The sequence below is a fragment of the Pogona vitticeps genome, chromosome 7 (genome assembly GCF_051106095.1).
Source record: "Pogona vitticeps strain Pit_001003342236 chromosome 7, PviZW2.1, whole genome shotgun sequence".
Classification (NCBI taxonomy): domain Eukaryota; kingdom Metazoa; phylum Chordata; class Lepidosauria; order Squamata; family Agamidae; genus Pogona; species Pogona vitticeps.
Window position 1 is genome coordinate 18,881,032 of NC_135789.1, and position 18,318 is coordinate 18,899,349.

Sequence of the window (18,318 nt, forward strand, 5' to 3'; positions counted from 1 at the left end):
CTTCCCAGCTGCTGCTTCTTCACATCCCCGCGTCTCCTCACAGGCATCACATATATATACAGTACAGCCCCTCCTCCTGATGTCCCGCCTTCCACTCCCCATAGGATGGAACTTTCCCTCCAAACCCATGACAGACAGGTAACATCAGTGCTGTATGTAACACCATCATGCATCATCATTTGCCAAACTGGGTGTGGATGGTGGGAGTTGTTGCTCCTGCCCAAAAATATTTATGGAAGGTCCTCAAATAACATTGAAGGTCTATTTTTTTTCTGCACGGCGTTGGGTAGAACATCCAGCCCTTCCAGATGTGGTCAGGTTCCAGGCTCCACCTTCCCCTCTAGCCAAGGTCCAGAATAGCAGGCTAGGACTCAGAAGACCTGGGTTTGAATCCCGCTCTTGGCTATGGAGAAACTCCAAGCGGAATTGGAAATGACTACACCACCACCTGGCAAAATCGATCACATGTTCTGTATGCCATATTAGGGTTGCCCTGAGTGGGAAGAGACTTGCCAGCCCATGACAATGGGCCAGAAGTGTGCAGAATGGCGGGTTTGGACTACAACTCCCAGGGTTCCCCAGGCAGCCGGTTGTGCTACTCAGGAGATTCTGGGACCTGTACTCGAAAAACACACCTCCACAGTTCAAAAGGGTTGGATGATATATGTGTGCGTGTGCGTGTGCGTGTGCGCGCGCGCATCTGTAGTCACTGAGCTACCTCGCCAGTTATGCTTTAAACATACTTGTGTGCATGGGTAACAACTCAAAAATTGGCAAATTCGCTAATTTTGATGACAGCTCCCAGAATTCCTCAGAAAGCATGGCCATGGGGGGGGGGATTTGGGGGACTGTCTTCCCAAAAGTAACGTTTCTACGTTCCCCACGAACTACTTCCATGCCCTCCACGGGGCTCGAAGAACCTCCAAGGGCGACTAGGCCCCAAGCCCCTTGTTGCCTACGCGTCGCCGTGGCAGCGCCTCCCCCTCCCGGCAGCCCCCCCCGACTTCTCTTTCCTGCACCGTCTCTTCCCCTCCGCTACGCCTCTCTAGCTCCTCCCTTCTCTATGGTACTCTTCCATCTCCCTCCCTCCCTCCTTTCGCAGTCTCTTCCGTCCAATCCTTAACGGGCGAGGAGGAGGAGATCGCTGAGCCAATCAGCGGGTGGGGTGAAGTTAGAGGGACGGAAAGCGGAGATAGCCCAAAATAACGAAGCGAGCGCGCGAGGAAGGGAAGATAGCGGTCGGGTGGATGGGCCAATGGCGTCTCTGGCACGCTCCTCTTCCTCCTCCCTCCTGCCGGCGAGTCGAGGGCGCATGCGCGGAATGCGCTGAGAGGGGAGGGGAGGACAGTGAGCCAGAGGAGGGGGAGGAAAACAAAATGGCGGCGGCGTGTTAGTGGCGGCGGCGGCGGCAGCAGGAGGAAGGCAAGGCGACTGAAGGTTGCGGGGGGGGGGAAGGGGAGCGGGGGGGAGCTGCTGCCGTCCGCCCCCCTCAGGTCTCGACGTCCCCCTCGGAGGTCCTGGCCGGAGAGCAGGTTTCCTTCGGGGGGGGGGGAAATCATAGACACCGACGCCCCCCCTCGGTTTCCCTCAGGGAAGGTGGGGGGAGGGAGATGTGCTTTTGGGGACTGAGAGGGGGCTTTCCTGCCCTTCTCTGCCCTTGGAGCGGGGGGGACACACCGGGAGGGGGCCCGCCTAGGGAGAGTGATTTCTCTCTCACACACCTATAGAGCCTAGATGGGGCCCTTGCATAGATATTTAGAGATGTGTGTCTGGGGGGGGGTCTATATAGGTCTATACGGGGGTGAGACCCTGATGTTGGGAAAATGTGAGGGCAAGAGGAGAAGGGGACGACAGAGGAGGAGATGGTTGGACATTCAAGCGACCAACATGAATTGGACCCAAATCCAGGAGGCGGTGGAAGACAGGAGGACCTGGCGTGCTCTGGTCCATGGGGTCACGAAGAGTCAGACCCAACTTAACGACTAAACAACAACAACGGGGTTGGGGGCTATACATCTATTAGGGGTATGAATGTACAGTCACAGACACATATAGGGGTACAGCCCTTCTCCCCCTCATGCACACACACCCCTTCCCTTTGGTTTACTTCTCAAGGGAAGGTGTGAGATGGGGAGGTTCCTGGAGAGCAGGAGGAAGAAAGGGGGTAAAGGGCTAGGTGTGTTTTCCAGAGGGGGGGGAGTTTCCATTAAAAGGGCGAGAAAAAAGAGAGTTTCTCTTTCTTTGACACATACCACAGAAGGGGTGTGAATCCTGAATTGTGCCCAAAAGTCACTTGTGTTTCAGTGGAGGGGGTGTGAGACACGTCCCCATATGTTAATTCACTCTTTTGTTACTTGAGAGGGGGTTTAGCTCTCTGTCCTGTTCATTGACTCCCTTTTATTTTGTCAAGCTGGTTAATTAGCCCCCTTGATTCAACCCTTTTAAAAAAATATTCGGTTGAGTGACTCTCCTCATTTTTAATGGGGCTCCTTTTCAAAACAATTTCAAAATTGTGTATGTGGAGAATTGTGGAAAGAGTCAATTAACCTCTGTTCTTTTAATCTTTTTTTTTCCAGGAGAAGTTACCAGTTAGTGACACTAATTGAACCAGGGAGATTTGGCTTGGCTCACTTTTAAAAGGTACATTGTATATTGTGGAACTTATGAAGTCCTTTCCTTAAAGTTTTCTTTTGTGGTTTGGGGTTGGTAAAACTACTGGTAATTTCCCTTCTGGGTGAAAAAACCTCTGCAAGTTTTGAAAGATGGACCTTGTTGTAAGCAGAAGAGATTCCCTTCCCTTCTCTGTCCCTGTTTCTAAAGGGGAAAAGATAACCTTTGTATTCGCGAAGTCTTTCACGACCGGGATCTAATGGTTGTTGTGGGTTTTTCGGGCTCTTTGGCCGTGTTCTGAAGGTTGTTCTTCCTAACCTTTCACCAGTCTCTGTGGCCGGCATCTTCAGAGTGCCCGAAAAACCCACAACCATAACAACCTTTCATTAGCAGGAAAAATTGCTCTGCTACCCCACCCACCCATTCAACTTTAATTGCCCCTCTTGTTGGTGTTGGAAGAAAAAGTGTGTATAGTATATTTGAGGCATGTGTATCTGTCACTTGATCTCCTTTGCTCTTTCATGAGCTAGAGAAGCTTCTGAGGAGGGGGGGAAGAAACCTTATTTCCTGTTCTTTTTTTTTAATCGTCACTTTTTGTTCCTTCCTATTAGTGTCAGAGTTTTCTTTTCCTTGGCTGTTGCACAGAATGGTCATTTTGGCATTTTGCTGCAGAGCCAGAGACTGGGAATTAAATTCTCCACTGAGTCTTCTTGACAAGGGCTGTACTTCATGGTCCTCAAGGGGAGTGGTCTTCAACCTTGGACCTCCAGATGTTCTTGGACTTCCAGAAATCCTGGCCAGCAGAGGTGGTGGTGAAGGCTTCTGGGAGTTGTAGTCCAAGAACATCTGGAGGCTCAAGGTTGGGGACCACTGCTTAAGGGGTTCCTTTGAGCTGTTTTATTCTGAATAAAATCTCTCCATCTCGTATTGCAAAAGAAGCCGTAGCTCTTTCACGGAACCATTTAGGCGGGGTCTCTGGCCAGACTGAGATGCATGTAGGAGCCTCGTGGTGCAGTGGTTAAACCGCTGTACTGCAGCTAAAACTGTGCTCACGACCTGGGGTTCAAATCCCAGGTAGCTGGCTGAAGGTTGACTCAGCCTTCTATCCTTCCGAGGTCGGTAAAATGAGTACCCAGCTCGCTGGGGGGGCAATGTGTAGCCTGCATAATTAAATTGTAAACCTCCCAGAGAGTGCTTGAAGTGCTATGGGGCAGTATATAAGCAGCACGCTTTGCTTTTGCTTTTTGCTTTTAAAAGTTAGCAAGGAGGCCAGGTCATCCCCCCACACACCCACACACACCTTGTGCTTGGTGTTAGAAAGCACAATTTAAGGCTCCCTGTATCTGTCTGGCTGGTGATCTTGTCAAAATCTGGGGAGTTCTGAGATTCAAGAAGAAAGAAAGAGAGATACAGTAAGTATGTTTAGGGGTTGGAAAGAGGCGAGGGGTGGTATTAAAAAGGGGCACCTACCCCGTCCATCTTTTCCCCACTGCTTCGATAGGTGCCTTCTTCACCAAATGTCAATGTGTTGGAATTTTTCCATTGCCAGTTTCCCTTTTCTCCTGCTCATGGTAAATATAAGTAACCCTTGAACCCCGTGGATTCCTGAATGTCATGTTTGTTTCCCCTGGCTGGGAAGGAAGAACAAACATAGGTACGTACATCTGTCCATGGGTATTAAAAACTTTCTATAGCGAGATAGATCAGGAGTTAATTGGTCGGTTTTGAGTGGTGCTTCTTAAAGTCTAGCTGTGCTGAACTCCTGTTTCAAAGAAGGTTTGGCCAAGATTAGGATCCCAAGTGCTCTTTCTCTTTCTTCCAGGGGAGTGGCTTAATCTGGAGGACTGTGCAAATCGCTTCACCTTGCTTTGCGAAAAAAGACCTCTCCTGCTGTTTGGGGGGCCAGCACAAGAGTCGGAGTCGACGTGGGTGGGGTTTGCGCTGCCTGCCTTGATCCCTGACGCAGTGGGGTGACACATCATGTGTCAGATAGACCCCAGGTGGTTGAAGGATGCCCCTGGAAGGATCTACTAGACACGGAAAGCCTCAAACTTTTGCCAAAGGTGAAAGAGAAGCCGTCGAGAACTGTGTTGACGATTCCTTTCAAGAGACTTGGTTCCAGTTGCCCAACGGCTGAGAAGACCCTCGGGAGAAGGCCCGTCTGGGCGGAGAGAGCAGCGAGAAGGCCGGGCCAGGGGCTCATTTCTGCACGGGGCCGTTTGGAAACGAGAGCCACTGTTTGTGGCCAGCAATGGAGCACCCTTACAGAGACTAGTTGGCTGTTTTTCATTTCTGACGGGGTCAGTCTTTTAAAGATGGCATAGATCTCGAGAAAACCGAAGAGGAGAACCGCCGGTGTTGACTCAGAAAGACTGGGAGCAACGGAGCAAGTTCAAAATGTGAAGGCTGTGAATTGTCAACGTAAGAAAAAAAAGGCTTTGTACGATCGCTTCCTCCCCCCCTTGTGCGCACACACTCTTTCAAAAGAGACACTATAGTATTGAAACAAGGTGCTGGATTTGCGTAGGACCTTCTTGGCTGAACAGAAAAGTTCTCATATGCTTTTTGGGTTGTTGTTGTTGGGTTTTTTTTTTAATTTTTAAATTAAACTGTTTGTACAATCTTCTGGAAAAACATATGAACTTACCTCCATTGAACTTTCTGTTCCTCCCCTCCAAAAAATAAAGCAAATCTAAATTTTAAAAAGTTGGGAGTAAAAGGGAGCCTCGGATACGTCAGGAACTAGATTAATAACTCTTCGGTGCACGCTTTGGCTTGGGAAGGTTTTTTTAAAATTCCAAAATGGATCTGGAACCCCAGCAACTGGGCATGTTTGTGGAAAGCGAGTTGATGTCAGTGGGCATGGACACCTTTATCCACCGCATCGACTCCACGGAAGTGATCTACCAGCCTCGGCGGAAAAGAGCCAAGCTCATTGGGAAGTACCTGATGGGGGATTTGCTCGGGGAAGGCTCTTACGGCAAAGTCAAGGAGATGCTGGACTCTGAAACCCTCTGCAGGAGAGCCGTCAAGATCCTGAAGAAGAAGAAGCTGCGGCGGATCCCCAATGGAGAAGCGAATGTCAAAAAGTGAGTTTTTCGGGGGGGGTCGCTGGAGCCCAGGCCATCCAGAAACGGGGCCACGGTTTCTCACCCACGCATGGCAGGGTGGGCTAGTGGACCTCGTTCTTCCTCATACTGGACGGTGCTGGGCTGCGGGAGGCCAGGGAACACTGCAAGAGGTTAAGTGCGGAGGTGAAATTGCCTGGGGCCCGTGGAGAAGAGTTTCTAGAGGTGGGGGTGGGGTGATGGACTATCAGGTCACCTTAGACCCCAGGAAGGCATGACCTCCGAAATGTCCTGGCTTCCCCAGCCCAGACTCAGGGCGGTGGCTTCCTTGAGGGAGTCCGTCCATCTTGCCGTGGGGGGGGGGGTCTTCCTCTTCTTCTTGCTGCGTCTCACTTTTCTAAAATGCACCCCTCCGAAAGCGAGCCCAAGCTGGTGGCACCTGCAGCAAGGACTGCTGGGAGGCTGTGTCCTTAGCCCCCTGTAGCCCGTGGTGAGGCATACTGGGGCTTGCTCTTCAGAGCCTGCTGGAGGGCTGCTCTTGGGGGGGGGCACCAAGTTTAGAGGTAATAATTGGGGCAAGAACTCTGTATAGGTCTCTCCAGGATTCAAGTCCTTCTTCAGGCACCAACAGGATGGTCTTTAGGCCTCAGTGCTTCTCTCTCTCTCGGCCTCTCTCGGCCTCTCTCGGCCTTCCTGCTCTGTAAAATGGATGGTGACCGCACGTTGGCTCACCAGACCACACTTTGCGTAACCAAAGGGTTACAGAAAGAGGCGGAAAACGGTTGGGCTTCCAGTTTCCTTGGAAACGCCAAAGGGGCCTGGTTGTTCACATGCCAAACACTTGCAAACACGAATACTCTTCTAGTGCGGTGCCTGGCTGGTGCCTTATAAAGCAAGCCCATAAATCAAGGGCAGGTTTCCCCCACGATGACCTTTTGGAGGGGGATGGGATCCTGTGATTGTGCCACAGACTGCGAGCCTCCCACCTCCTCACTGTGTTTACTTTCTGGTGCTTGTTCTGTTGGGAACAGAAGGGAGTAGAAAGGGTTTTAGGGAGAGCCACAGGGAAGAGCAGGGATGAGAGAGAGCTGAAGGCAGGGGCTTTATCGGCAGGACGAGTCAACCCGTTGCTGGTTTAGAGGAGGGGAAAAAAGCAGCAGCCCCAGTGGCTTTGAATGAGTGTCCTGGTGGCATGGCTAGGCCGGAGACGGTGAGGCATGCCTTGATGGTGTCCTGTCCCTTGGCGAGTGGTCAGTCCAGTAGGTCCTCTTGGACAGAGGTGGGAAAACCCTTGAAGCTTCCAGATGTTTTGTGTTGCCCCTTGTCTCTTACTCTCGGCCCTGTTGGGGGGGGGGACTCAAGAGGCCAAAACTTCTGGCGGCCCAGAGGCCTTCCTGTTTGAGATGCTTGTGGTAGCATTCTGCGCCTCAGAAAGCTGTCCCTGGGGTTTTTGAACGATGGGGCCCCAAATCTGTCTGTCCCAAGAGCCTCGCGTGTGATGAGGCCAGGAAGTGGGAAGCTTTGTCCCCGGTGGGTGAAGAGGCATATGGTGTAAACATAGGAAGTGTGACCGTTCGCCCTTGCCTGACCCACAGACCAAGACCTTCTGCTGTCTTGTTTCTCTCCTGCAAGGACCTGGTGCTAGTGATGGACCTCAAGATTTTTTTAAAAAAAAAACAGACCCGCTTCTCCAGGATTGGGCTCATGTGTGGCTACCTGGTGGCCCCAAGCGACGTCCCCGGAGGTCCTTCCCTGTTTGGAGGGGTGCAGCCAGGAGAAGGTCCTGCCCTGTCCTTGGCAGCCGGTAGAGGCAGAGAGGTGGTGGACGGATGTGAGGTGGCGGGGCTCTGCTTTGTGTTTGAGGCAAGGTGGAGGGCGGCAGAGGCGGAAGAGGCAGAGAAACAGGCAAGCGGGTGGTAAGAACGAAAGGCGGGGGGAGAGGTCTCTGAGCAGGTGATTTGTCCAGGAATGGTTGTGGACCCACTTTTTGCAAACCCCGGGTCCGACACCCTCCACAGTCTGCTTCAGGCTATCCAAGGGATCTGTCGGGAGTTTCGGATCTGCCTCCTACCCATCCCTACCACTTGGCCCCTGCTTGTATGAAGTTTTCCTGCGTCCAGGAGAAAGAAGGCCTGCGCCGCTTCCGGCTGTCCGACTTTCCTCCTCCGCCTTGAAAGATTGTGGGCCCCGTTGTCCTGGTGGTGAAATCAGGGCGAGGAGTCTTCTTGGGTTAACTTGCCTGGCATTCCTCACGAAGGGGTGATGGGAGTCGGATGTTCAGAGATTCCTGAAACCAAGACAGAAGCTCGGCTTCCAGGTTGGAGAAAGGAGTTGGCAGCAGCCCCGGGAGAAATGGGGGAGTGGCAGAGCAGGGGGGGAGGGAGGCTTTCTGGCTTAAGTGGGCGTGATTCTCTTTGGTGTCCTGCCCCCCCAGTTGCTGGGGGCTTTGAATTTCCTCAGGGCCCTTTCCCAGTGGAACTAAAACAGCACCCCCTTTCTTGAGGCAGGTGTTTGGTTCAGTTTCCCCCTCAAGTCAAGCAGCTTCCAGTCACTTTGGTGGCTCACGTCTGGTTTAGGAAAGCTGCCGGCCCTATTTGCAAGCCACCACTCCACATCTTACTTTTCAATATCTGAGCGAGGGGCTCTTTGCGCATGCGATACAAGTTACCCATTTTGCCTCTGCCAAATGAAGACAAGGGTGGCCAGTTTTCAATCCGTTAAAAGCAAAGTTGCTTGTGGACCAGCAGGCCTTTTCTTTGAGCAGGGCCTGGGAGGTTGGGGGTGAGACCCCAACCCCACCCCACTGGGGCAGTTGTTCTGCGGCAGGTCTGCGCTCTGCAGTGTGTGAAGTGTGTGGTGTTCAGCTGCCCATACAGGGCGGCGTGGCTGAACCCAGGCTCGGGCCGCGGTTCACGGCCTTGTGCTTTTCCCCAGCTTTTAAAGATGCCCAAGAGGAAAGTCAGGGGGTGGGCTGTGCTTTGCTGCTTCTTCATGTTGATGGCTGGCATAGGGAAGAAATTTGGGGTGTGGGTTTGGGGGGAGGAAACAGCTTCAGAACTCAACCTGTTCCAGCGTGTTGATCTCCCAGTGGCTCCCTGGCTGCCCCAGAGAAACCTACAAGGGGCATATGAGAATAGCTCAGGGGTTGAGGTCTCTCTGGCTGCAGAGCCAGGGGTTGGGAGTTTGAATCCCCCTCCAGGCCCTCCTTGACAGGGGTTGGACTGGATGATCTTTAGGGGTACCTTCGAGCTCTGCCATTCCACTATGACGCTGATGCTGTGACATGGAAACACACTGCCTGATATTGCCTTGACTAGTAGCCCCTGATAATTCTGTCTTCCATGGAACTACGGTTTAGTCTCAGTTTCTGATGCTGTTAAGTCGAGCCATTCTCCAAAAGAGGATCATAAACCACTTCTGAGTACCATCTAGGGTAGCCATGATGATGATGATTTCCTCAGCGCGGCAGCTGAACATGAACCTTGCTTGCGCAAATAGACCTCTGACAGTGTTCAGCCACTTAATCCCCACAGCCCCTATGCCGAAAGCCAGAGGGAGGGAGGGGGAGGGAGGGAGGGAGCAGGACTGGCCTGTGGTTGAGTCAGAGTTTGAACCCAGGTCTCCTGGATCTGACTGTAGCCACTCTACCATGCTCTTCTTTTTCTTCTTTTATCCTTCCCAAACCCTCCACTCTTGAGACGGTGTAGGTGACCTCGTGGGGTTCTTGATTTTGTTGTGAGAGAGGGAGGGAGGGAAACATCCCCTGACCCCCACTTCCCTCCCCACCAGTCCCTTCGCTTTGAAATTTAGTTTAAAAAACCAGACAAATTGGAAAAAGAACAGTCTTTATTTGTATGCCTCTTCCACCAGTTGGCGGTGAAAAAAATGATTTTTATTTATTTAAAATATTTTTGTCCCGCCTTAAGAATCACAAGGTGGCTTGCCTCATTAAAAGACAATGTTTAAAGCTAGAAGTAGCAAGTCTACAAATACTGAAAAGGACCAAATGAATACTGCACTAAAATAATAATAAGTAATAATAATATAAAAATAAACAATAGCAACACCAGAAACACATTCCAAGCAGCAAAGGCACAGCCACCCATTTAAGAATCCCACTTGGGCAGTCGATTATTAACTAAGAAGAGGATTTTTTTAAAAAAATTGCGTGTGGATTCAGTTCTGTTCCTGAAATGGCCCTCCTGCTCCTTTCTGACACCTCTCTCCAAGCGGTGGCTCTTGGGAAGTCCGTGTTAAAAAACAAATACCCCCCCCCCAAAAAAAAACCCCTCTTAAATCCTGCAAGTCTTCCATTATCTGAAGATGCCAGCCACAGAGACTGGCGGAACATTAGGAAGAACAACCTTCAGAACACGGCCAAAGAGCCCGAAAAACCCACAACAACCATTAGATCCCGGCTGTGAAAGTCTTCATGAATACTTCCATTATCTTTTTATTCTAGTTTTTAAAGAGGTTATTCTATTTTAAGAATTTCTCGAGCCGCTCAAAACAGCAGGTAAAGCGGGGAGGCAGAGACAGCCAAAAGCCTACAGAGGTGCGTAGCTCTGGAACCCTTCGGATGGCCCAGCTTCCCTGCCTCTCGGAATAAAATGGAAACCTCAAATCTGCCGGTGATTCTTCTTGAAGCGGAAGGAGAGGCAGTGGGATGACGTTGCATTTGGTGGATTTTGGCCGGCCGAAAAGTGGACAGCCAGGTGGCCTGTGTCCTTGGGCAGGAAACGTCCTGGGCCCAATGCTTCAGTCTCCCTGTAAATAAACGGAATATTGTAGAGAGAATTTAAATGGTTGTTGCAAAGGCATGGCTCGGATCAAGCGGTTGGGGTGGGCCCGGGACTCCACAGGTTCCAGGTGGCTGATCCGTGGTTTCCAGGCACCTTTCAAAGCGCCGCCCTGACCTATAAAGCCCTCAACGGCTTGGGTCCGAGCTCTCTCAAAGACGGGGCCGCCCTCTGCCTGCCTGCCTGGGCATGAAGATCATCACAGGAGGCTTTTGTCTTGGTCCCGCCACCTTCACAGGTCCCTTAGGTGGGCACCCGGGAGAGGAGGGCCACCTTCTTGTTGGCCACTCCTTTAGACTCTGGAACTCCCTGCTCCCGGAGGCCCGCCTGGCCCCATCTGGGCTCTCCTTCCACCAGCAGGCCAAAATGACCTTCCTATCCAGGGAGGCATTCCCTTTAATGACCACCTGCCCCAGAGGGTTTTTTTAATGGATGGTTGGGCTTTATGGCTTGGAATGTGTTTTTGGTATGGCTGGTGTTTACCGTTTCTTAGCGTGGTATGTTTGATTCTTCTTAGTATTTGTGTATGTACTGTTTTTAGCTTTAAACGTTGAAGCCACTTTGTGGTCCTGTTTAAGGAGAAAGGCGGAGTAAAAATATTTTGAAAGAAAAGGAAAGAAAGAAAGAAAAAGGAAGGAAGGAAAGCCAGTTGGCGAGGCCCTTCAGAAGCCCCCACCCACTTTGCAGGTGGAGGGCTTGCACGGTGGGGTTTTCCTCCATTCCCCCAGGAGAAGGAGAAATGCTTCTAACAGCTTTTGAAGCATTAGCCGGGCTTATGGTACCGCTCAGCTTTTTCCTCTTCCTTGCAAGGGAGGTGGGTTGGTTTCGCTGTTTCCCCCGCCACTTGCACCATCCCCTCTACCTAGTACCTAGCTATGGTGGTGGGTCCTAACTGTGGGTCCCCAGATGTTCTTGGACTACCGCTCCCAGAAATCCTGGGCCGGCAGGTGGCGGAGGCTTCCCTGAGTTTTAGCCCAGGAACATCTGGGGGACCCCTGGGCTCTAGGGGTGGGTTGCTGAGCGGGGTGGAAAGGCATCTTTAAAAAGATAAAAACAAAGTGGAGAAATTTGGAAATAATTCTGCCAAGGGGGCTTGCTGTTTCTGCCGGCGGCCACAGAGAGGACCGTACTGTTCAAGGCAAGAGACGGCGGCCAGGCTTTTCTGTGGCCTCTGAGGATAAGGAGAACAACCCTGAACCGCTCCTGTGAGGATTTGTTCGATATTTCTCTCTCTTTTGAATCATTTTCTAATAGAATTTATCTCTTGCCGATGGGGCTGAGAGTGGTTGAAAGCAGGGTGGGTTTCATTGAAATCAAATTAATCTAAATCCTGATTTAAGTCTTTTTAAAAAAATCAGATCGTTTTTGACAATTTGGATAAAAAAGTTATTTCTAAAAAAATTAAATGGTGATTTAAATCGTTCGATTATTTTTCTAGAGAGTCATTGAGTTTGATCTCCCACCATCATCCTCTCCTTCACTCCCTTTGTATTGTTCTGCTGGTCCATTATCTGACGCTTGGATGCAGGACTCCCAGATCAAGTGGGTCCAGAGCCTTGGCTGTTTGTTCCCTCCCTTCCTCACAAGAAGTGAATATTTTCTTTTCACACCATAAAACTCTCAAGCCGACATCCGAGGAGCTGAGTGGCTGCAACCCACCGGGGCTTTCCGGTCCCCTTGTTGCTTTCTTAACAGTAAGGCCCCCTTTCCACTGACCATCACTTGTCCTGTGGTTTTTATATTTGCAGTTCCTCCCAAGAATCGGATTCTGGGCAGCTTGCAAGGAACTGGACCAGACATCATTGAAACGTGAAAGCATTGTTTAAAATGTTAATAATAAAGGCAATTTCAAAATGCAGTGGTGCCTCGCACAGCGAGGTTAATCCGTCCCGGATTAACCCTCGCTGTGTGAAACATTGCTGAGCGGTAAGAAAAAACCCATTGGAATGCATTAAACATGGTTTAATGCGTTCCAATTGGGCCGAATACTCACCGTTCAGCAATGCTTCCCTATGGCCGGCAGCCATTTTTGTGCCCTCCCCTTGTTGAACGAGGGCACGAAAATGGCTGCGATCAGCTGTCCGGCGGGTCCAAAATGGCCGCCGGAACAGCCGAAATGACCGGCCGCAGCGTTTTCGCGCCCTTGGTAAGCGAGGGGAGGGTGTGAAAACTCTGCGCGCAGCCATTTCGGCTGTTCCGGCAGCGTTTTCGCGCCCTCCCCTTGCTTATCAAGAGCGCGAAAATGCTGCGCCCGGCCATTTCGGGTGTTCCAACAGCCATTTTGAAGCCGCGGAACAGCTGATCGGCGGGTCGCAAAGTGAAGGTCGGTAAGCGAACCGCTTACCGACCTTCGCTCTGCGGTTTTCGCCCATTGGGGGCATTGCTCTGCGATCGCATTAGCGATCGCAAAAGTGTCACCCTAGAGCGAATTCATCGCTCTACGGGGCGCTTGTTCTGCGAGGCATCACTGTAAAAGGCAGGCCCATCAAGGGAAGTGCAGTCCCCCATCTGCCTAAGTGCAGTGGTTCCCAACCTTGGACTCAAACTCTCAGGAGCCTTCACCAGGAGCTGTGCTGGCCCAGGATTTCTGGGAGTTGTAGTCCAAGAACCTCCGGGGATCCCAGTTTGGGAAGCCTAGGTTTAAGAATTTCCTTCTGCAGCAGGAGATGTTGGTTCTGACCAGAGCCGAAGGGATCCACCTGGCGTTCTGTGGGATCAGAAGAGGGAAGGAGCCTCCCCAGGGAATGACCTCCAGAGCCCCGCAGGGCAGCCTCCCAGGAAGACCTGTCTAGACATGCCTCCGGTGGCGAGAGGGCTTTCTCGGGGTCGGAGATCTCCATGTCTGTTCAGAAATGCATGTGGGCTTCAGGGAGCAGCAGATCTCCCTCTTGGGGGGGGAGGGGGGAGGGGGGAGGGGGGAGGCAGGAAAGCCAACACTTCCCCCCCCCCAGTGCTTTACTCACGGCCTTGAGATGGAACCGGGGTGCGGCGGACATCCCAAGAAAGCTTTCGCCGCAGGGGTTCCTGAACTGCCGACCCCCGGAGTTCCTCCCTGTTGGGTTGTGGATGATGGCAGCTGGAGTCCAACCATGTCCCAAAGCCCACCACGCTTGGCTCGCCGGTGCGTTAGCCGATAAGAGGTTGGTTTTCGTCTCCACCTTGAGCCACCCTCAGGAGTGCCAGGAGGCCAAAAAGGCGGAAGAGTTTGCTCCTCTAGCTTTGAAAAGATAAACCCAGAGCACAAAAGCCCAGGCGTTCTGTAAGGCATGAGAACGAGAGATAAGCGGAGATGCTGGCCTGGAGGTTTGGCGCGATGGATCAAAGCCCCCTCGAGAACTGATGGGAAGGGCGTGCACTTTAAGAGAGAGTAACCCCCCCCCCCGTGTGCGCTTCTGGAAGAAAGGATCCCCTTCCAAGGGCAGGCAGTTCATTTGGAGGGAAGGGCAGAAAAGTCATTTGGGGGGACTTGTAAGGCAGGCAGGCCCTTCCACTCTGAGAAGTCTCTGGTCAGCGATCAGGAAGGATGGGACTTGTGATCCACAAAGAAAGGATGGGACTTGTGATCCTGCCGCAGCAAAGGAAGTCTCGCCCCCCCCCCCCCGAGTGCTTTCAGCCTCTTTCTTATGAAAAGGGCCAGGAGCTGACAGCCCTTCGTTGGAACGGTGCTGGGCCTTTGTGCGCAGAAGCGTGGCCTTAACTTCTCCATGCTACAGAGAACATCCTGTTGGTCTCTGCCTCATGCGCTCTTAATCACAGAAAACTATTTAATAGGGTTTTAGTGGGTTAAATATTGCTTGCCCGTCTCTCGGCGCCTTGAGCTGTGCTTACCCGTGCTCTGAAACCTCGTCTTCCTGGCGTAAATAAGGATGGGTGTTTTTTTAATAGGGAAATTCCTGTGGCTTGTGGATGCCGGCGCTTTCCTTTCACGGCACATTTTGGAGAATTTTGGATGGGGACGGTTCTGTTCTTTGCTTTTTCGTGAAAGTTGTATGGGATGAGCAGCCGCGTTGGGGCTGTTTTTTTAAGTGCTGCAGAATATAGGTGAGTGTGGAAAGAGGTGGAAGGCAGTGTCATTTCGGCTGTGGTAATACTCTTCACCTTGGCAATTCTGTTGCAGAGTTTTGAATTTCTAGTTGAATTCCTCTAGCTGTGCAGCAGATGGGCAGGGATTCACTCTGTTCATTAACTCATTCTGAGACATTTGTAAGAAGAAAGGATTTAAAAAAAAATCTTTGCTTGAAGTTGGGCACAGACCAACACCAAACTGACAGACATGACCGGTTGCAGCAAAATACCTCGACTGACTCAAGAAGAGGGAAAGAGAAAACAGAGCAGAGATGAAAGGGCTGTCTTTGAGTTCAGAGGCAGGAGGGAGTGATTGGTTAGTGGCTGGAGAGATTGATAGGGAAGCAAGAAACAGCCTAGCAGACAAGATAAAATTTCCACTTTTCAGAAAATGCTGTTGGTTCCCCATCATTTGCTGATTTAATAGTGAGCCCCTAAAGGCCAGCTCAGGGCTTCTGTCCCATTTTCATATCAAATCCTTTATCAGGCCCCACCTGCCAAAACAACAACAACAACTAGGGGGGAAAATATTTTTCCCACCAAAACTTCACATCTCCCAAGTTGCACAAACTGTTGGCAGTTGATTCTGGAAAGTGTTTCCCCCTGACTTGCCCAAGCTATTTTAATACCATTAATTGCAATTAAGAAAGGTGGTCATGAAGAATAGAACAGGGGTTGTCCTTGGCTCCCCAGAGGTTCCTGGACTACAGTTCCCAGAAATCTTGGCCAGCACAGCTGGGAACCCCTGGCATCGGAGACGGAGCAGCATCCGAGAGTTGCCTGGACTTTTGTGCCTTCCTGACAGTTGCCACCCTGTAAGGTGGCATGGAGAAAGCCCACCGGATCCGCTGCTTCCGTTTCGTTTCGGGAGTGTGTCCTCTCCGTGTCGTGATGGAGACGTTCCATGGAAAACGTGCCTCAATTTTCTCTGCTCTCCCAGGCCTCCCGAGGCTGACGAGTTGAAACCTGGCCTCCTTGCTTAAGCCACCCTCGCAAATTATTCTTTTTTTTTTTTTTAACTTAAGGGATTTCTATCGTGCCCTCCTCCTCCTTCTCAGAACCGGAGCACGAGGAGGGATAGAGTATAATAAGGATCTTAAAGAGCAGATGGCGATACGAAACTGTCCCCCTTCGGCTAAAAGAGTCACACGGTAAGCCAAGCGCTTCCTTCAGCACACTGGAGTGCGGTTGGTGCGTGCAACCGACTTGAATATCGCCCTCATGCGAATCGGCCCTTCGGAAGTTTATGGCCAGAGTTCATGAACGTGGCTGTCCTTTTCTGTCCGTCACTGTTTTCTGTGACACCCCAGAACCAGAACCAGTGAGCATCACCGCCGGTGGCTGGAATCGTGTGCCTCTGAAGAAGTGGCCCACGTCTGTGAAAGGTCTGGCCAGATCAAACCTGGTAGTCTTCTAGGTACCACAGGACTCTTAATAGAAGAGAAAATACACAATACACATGAAAGCAGATGAACCTCGGGGTTTGGCCACCTAGGTAGACACCAGGAGTTCACGATTGGAAACACAGTGCGAGCTGGAGGCGCTGTAGCTCATGAGCGGGCCAGCCTTGTCTGCGGTTTGGGCAGGATCCTTCCCAGGCCCTTCTCCCAGCGTGCAGCCTCAGCACCCATCCTTCTGCAGGGGGAGAGGACCCGCTGGGCGATGCTCCCTCCCTTGGGAAGATCCAGGCGCCCTTCGCCTCCCTGCGGCTCTGAATCAGGAGGGCCGGTTCCAAGCGGAGCTGCCTTCTACCGGATCAAGTCTCTGGTCCGTTGGGTTCCATGTTGGGCCCACTAACTGGCAGCAGCAGGATTTTCAGAGAGGGCGTCTTTCTCGGCCCCTGTGAGGAGACAGCTGGGGTTGAACTTGAGGTTTTTTTGAGTGTCAGAAAGAGAAGAACCTGATCAGCTTTACTCTCTGGCCTGTCGTGGGTCTCCTATTTCCGGTCTCTCCTGTGCCTTTGGCTGTTGTTGCGAGTGCTCCCCCGCTCGCCCTTTTCCTGGACGTTCTTCGTGGATATTCGTGGTTTTTCTTTTCACCAAACGATGTTGTCTGTCTGAGAAGCGTTTCGCAATTGTGTTCTAACCGACACTCTAACCACTAACCATGCTGGCTTTTAGCAGTCTTACAAGTCTCCTGAGATTTGCAGAAGTATTAGAAAAGGGGGCAGAAACCCATGCTGTTGGGGTGCGTGCGGGGTGTTTGGGAAGAAGAGCCCCACCAGGACAGAAGGGTTGAGCATCGTGAAAAGGAGAAAGCTGAGCGGAGAGGGTGGAGGGCAGAAAAGTTGGTGTATTTTGGACCGCCTCTCCTGTACTTCTTGAGTTTATCTGGCGAGGGGCTGAGGAACTTGTAGTTCAAAGGATCTGTTTTCCAGGCTCTGGGAACGAGGGAACCAAAAGTCTTCTGACTGGAATCAGAAGACTTAGAACTGCTGTGGAGCCAGAGGTTGGGAGTTTGATTCCCTCCACCGTGCCTTCTTGTCAAGGGCTGGATTTGATCGATATGGCCCCTTCTAGTTCTTCCGTGCTATGATGATGGTGATGATGTTCTATCCATGATCCTAATAAGTTTAGGTCTCTGGCTGTGGAGCCAAAGGTTGGGAGTTCGATTCCCTCAACGGTGCCTCCGGGATAGGGGCTGGACTCGATGGTCCTTAGGGGTCCCCTTCCAGCTCTGCCGTTCTAAGATTCATACTAGAAGGCTGTGTGCACCAGCGCTTTTGCAGATTCCCCCGTATCTACAGTACTTAAATAATTGTGCAAATAGTACACTGCTCCTCCTGCAGTGTCTGTGTGAGCATTTCTTCCAAAATAATTTTGGAAAATATTTTATTGTATTATAATGAAAATATGTAATTGGTTAAAAATTTATTCTTTTTCATATAGTGAAAATAGTTCTTTTTAACATAAGTCGTCTGTAGGCACTGTACCGGAGAAAAGCTTTCTGCCCTGCCCAGGAGAGGAAGCTTTTCTTCTCCTATTGTTGTTGTTGTTTAGTCGTGTCCGACTCTTCGTGACCGCATGGAACAGAGCCCGCCAGGCCCTCCTGTCTTCCACTGCCTCCCGGAGTTGGGTCAAAGTCATGTTGGTCGCTTCTGGTGACACTGTTCAACCATCTCGTCCTCTGTCGCCCCCTTCTCCTCTTGCCTTCACACTTTCCCAACATCAGGGTCTTTTCCAGAGAGTCATCTCTTCTCATGAGATGACCAAAGTCTTGGAGCCTCAGCTTCAGGATCTGTCCTTCCAATGAGCCCTCAGGGTTGATTTCCTTCAGAACGGATAGGTTTGTTTTGTCTTCTATAGCTCATATTTATCCCAAGCCGAAAAGCAGCTTTTTCTAGGATTCTCTCCAGGTCCTGCTGCTGTCCAGATTGAATGGGTGTCTGGAAGGTTTTTGAAGGACAGTTTTAGTCACCAATGTAAAGTTAGGTCTTTTGCTACTCCCTTTTCCTTTGGGAATGATTAACTTTTCTTAAAATTAATTTTTCTTGTTTTTTTTAAAAAAGAAATCAATTTAAAAAGATGGCCTTTTTGTTGTTGTTTTTTACAATGTGCAGGTGCAGAAGTGGTTTCCATGGTTTGTTGGCAGTGCCCCATGCCCAGTTGCCCTTCCGCCATCCCAGTAAGATTCTGTCAATCTGTTAGGATAATCTTAGCGCTGGGAGGGTCTGCTAGGGATCCTTCTAGTCCAGCCCCTTTGAGGGAGGCGCAGTGGGGGGGGGAGGGATTCGAACCCCCAATCTCCCGCTTTGGAGCCAGAGACCTGAGCTCTCC

At 51.1% G+C, this 18,318-nt stretch overlaps 1 protein-coding gene and 1 long non-coding RNA gene across 4 annotated transcripts in view; one reads left to right on the top strand and one right to left on the bottom strand.

The window, feature by feature from the left end:
- The first annotated feature begins 1,162 nt into the window (after positions 1–1,162).
- STK11 (serine/threonine kinase 11) overlaps positions 1,163–18,318 on the top strand; it is a 66,648-nt gene continuing 49,492 nt past the window's right edge. The window contains exons 1-3 of one of the 3 annotated variants that reach the window (XM_072978209.2): positions 1,163–1,422; positions 2,577–2,640; positions 4,433–5,699. In XM_072978209.2, the coding sequence (XP_072834310.2) occupies positions 5,413–5,699 (287 nt within the window). In that variant the 5' untranslated portion in view covers positions 1,163–1,422; positions 2,577–2,640; positions 4,433–5,412. Of the gene's footprint in view, positions 1,438–2,576; positions 2,641–4,432; positions 5,700–18,318 lie in introns of all 3 variants that reach the window. The other 2 variants (XM_020794241.3, XM_072978208.2) reach the window with 2 other exon arrangements.
- Positions 9,508–16,308, bottom strand: LOC144583989 (uncharacterized). The gene is made up of 2 exons (XR_013537962.1): positions 13,441–16,308; positions 9,508–10,445 (listed from the first exon to the last, which is right to left on the bottom strand). It is a non-coding gene; the product is annotated as an uncharacterized LOC144583989 (long non-coding RNA).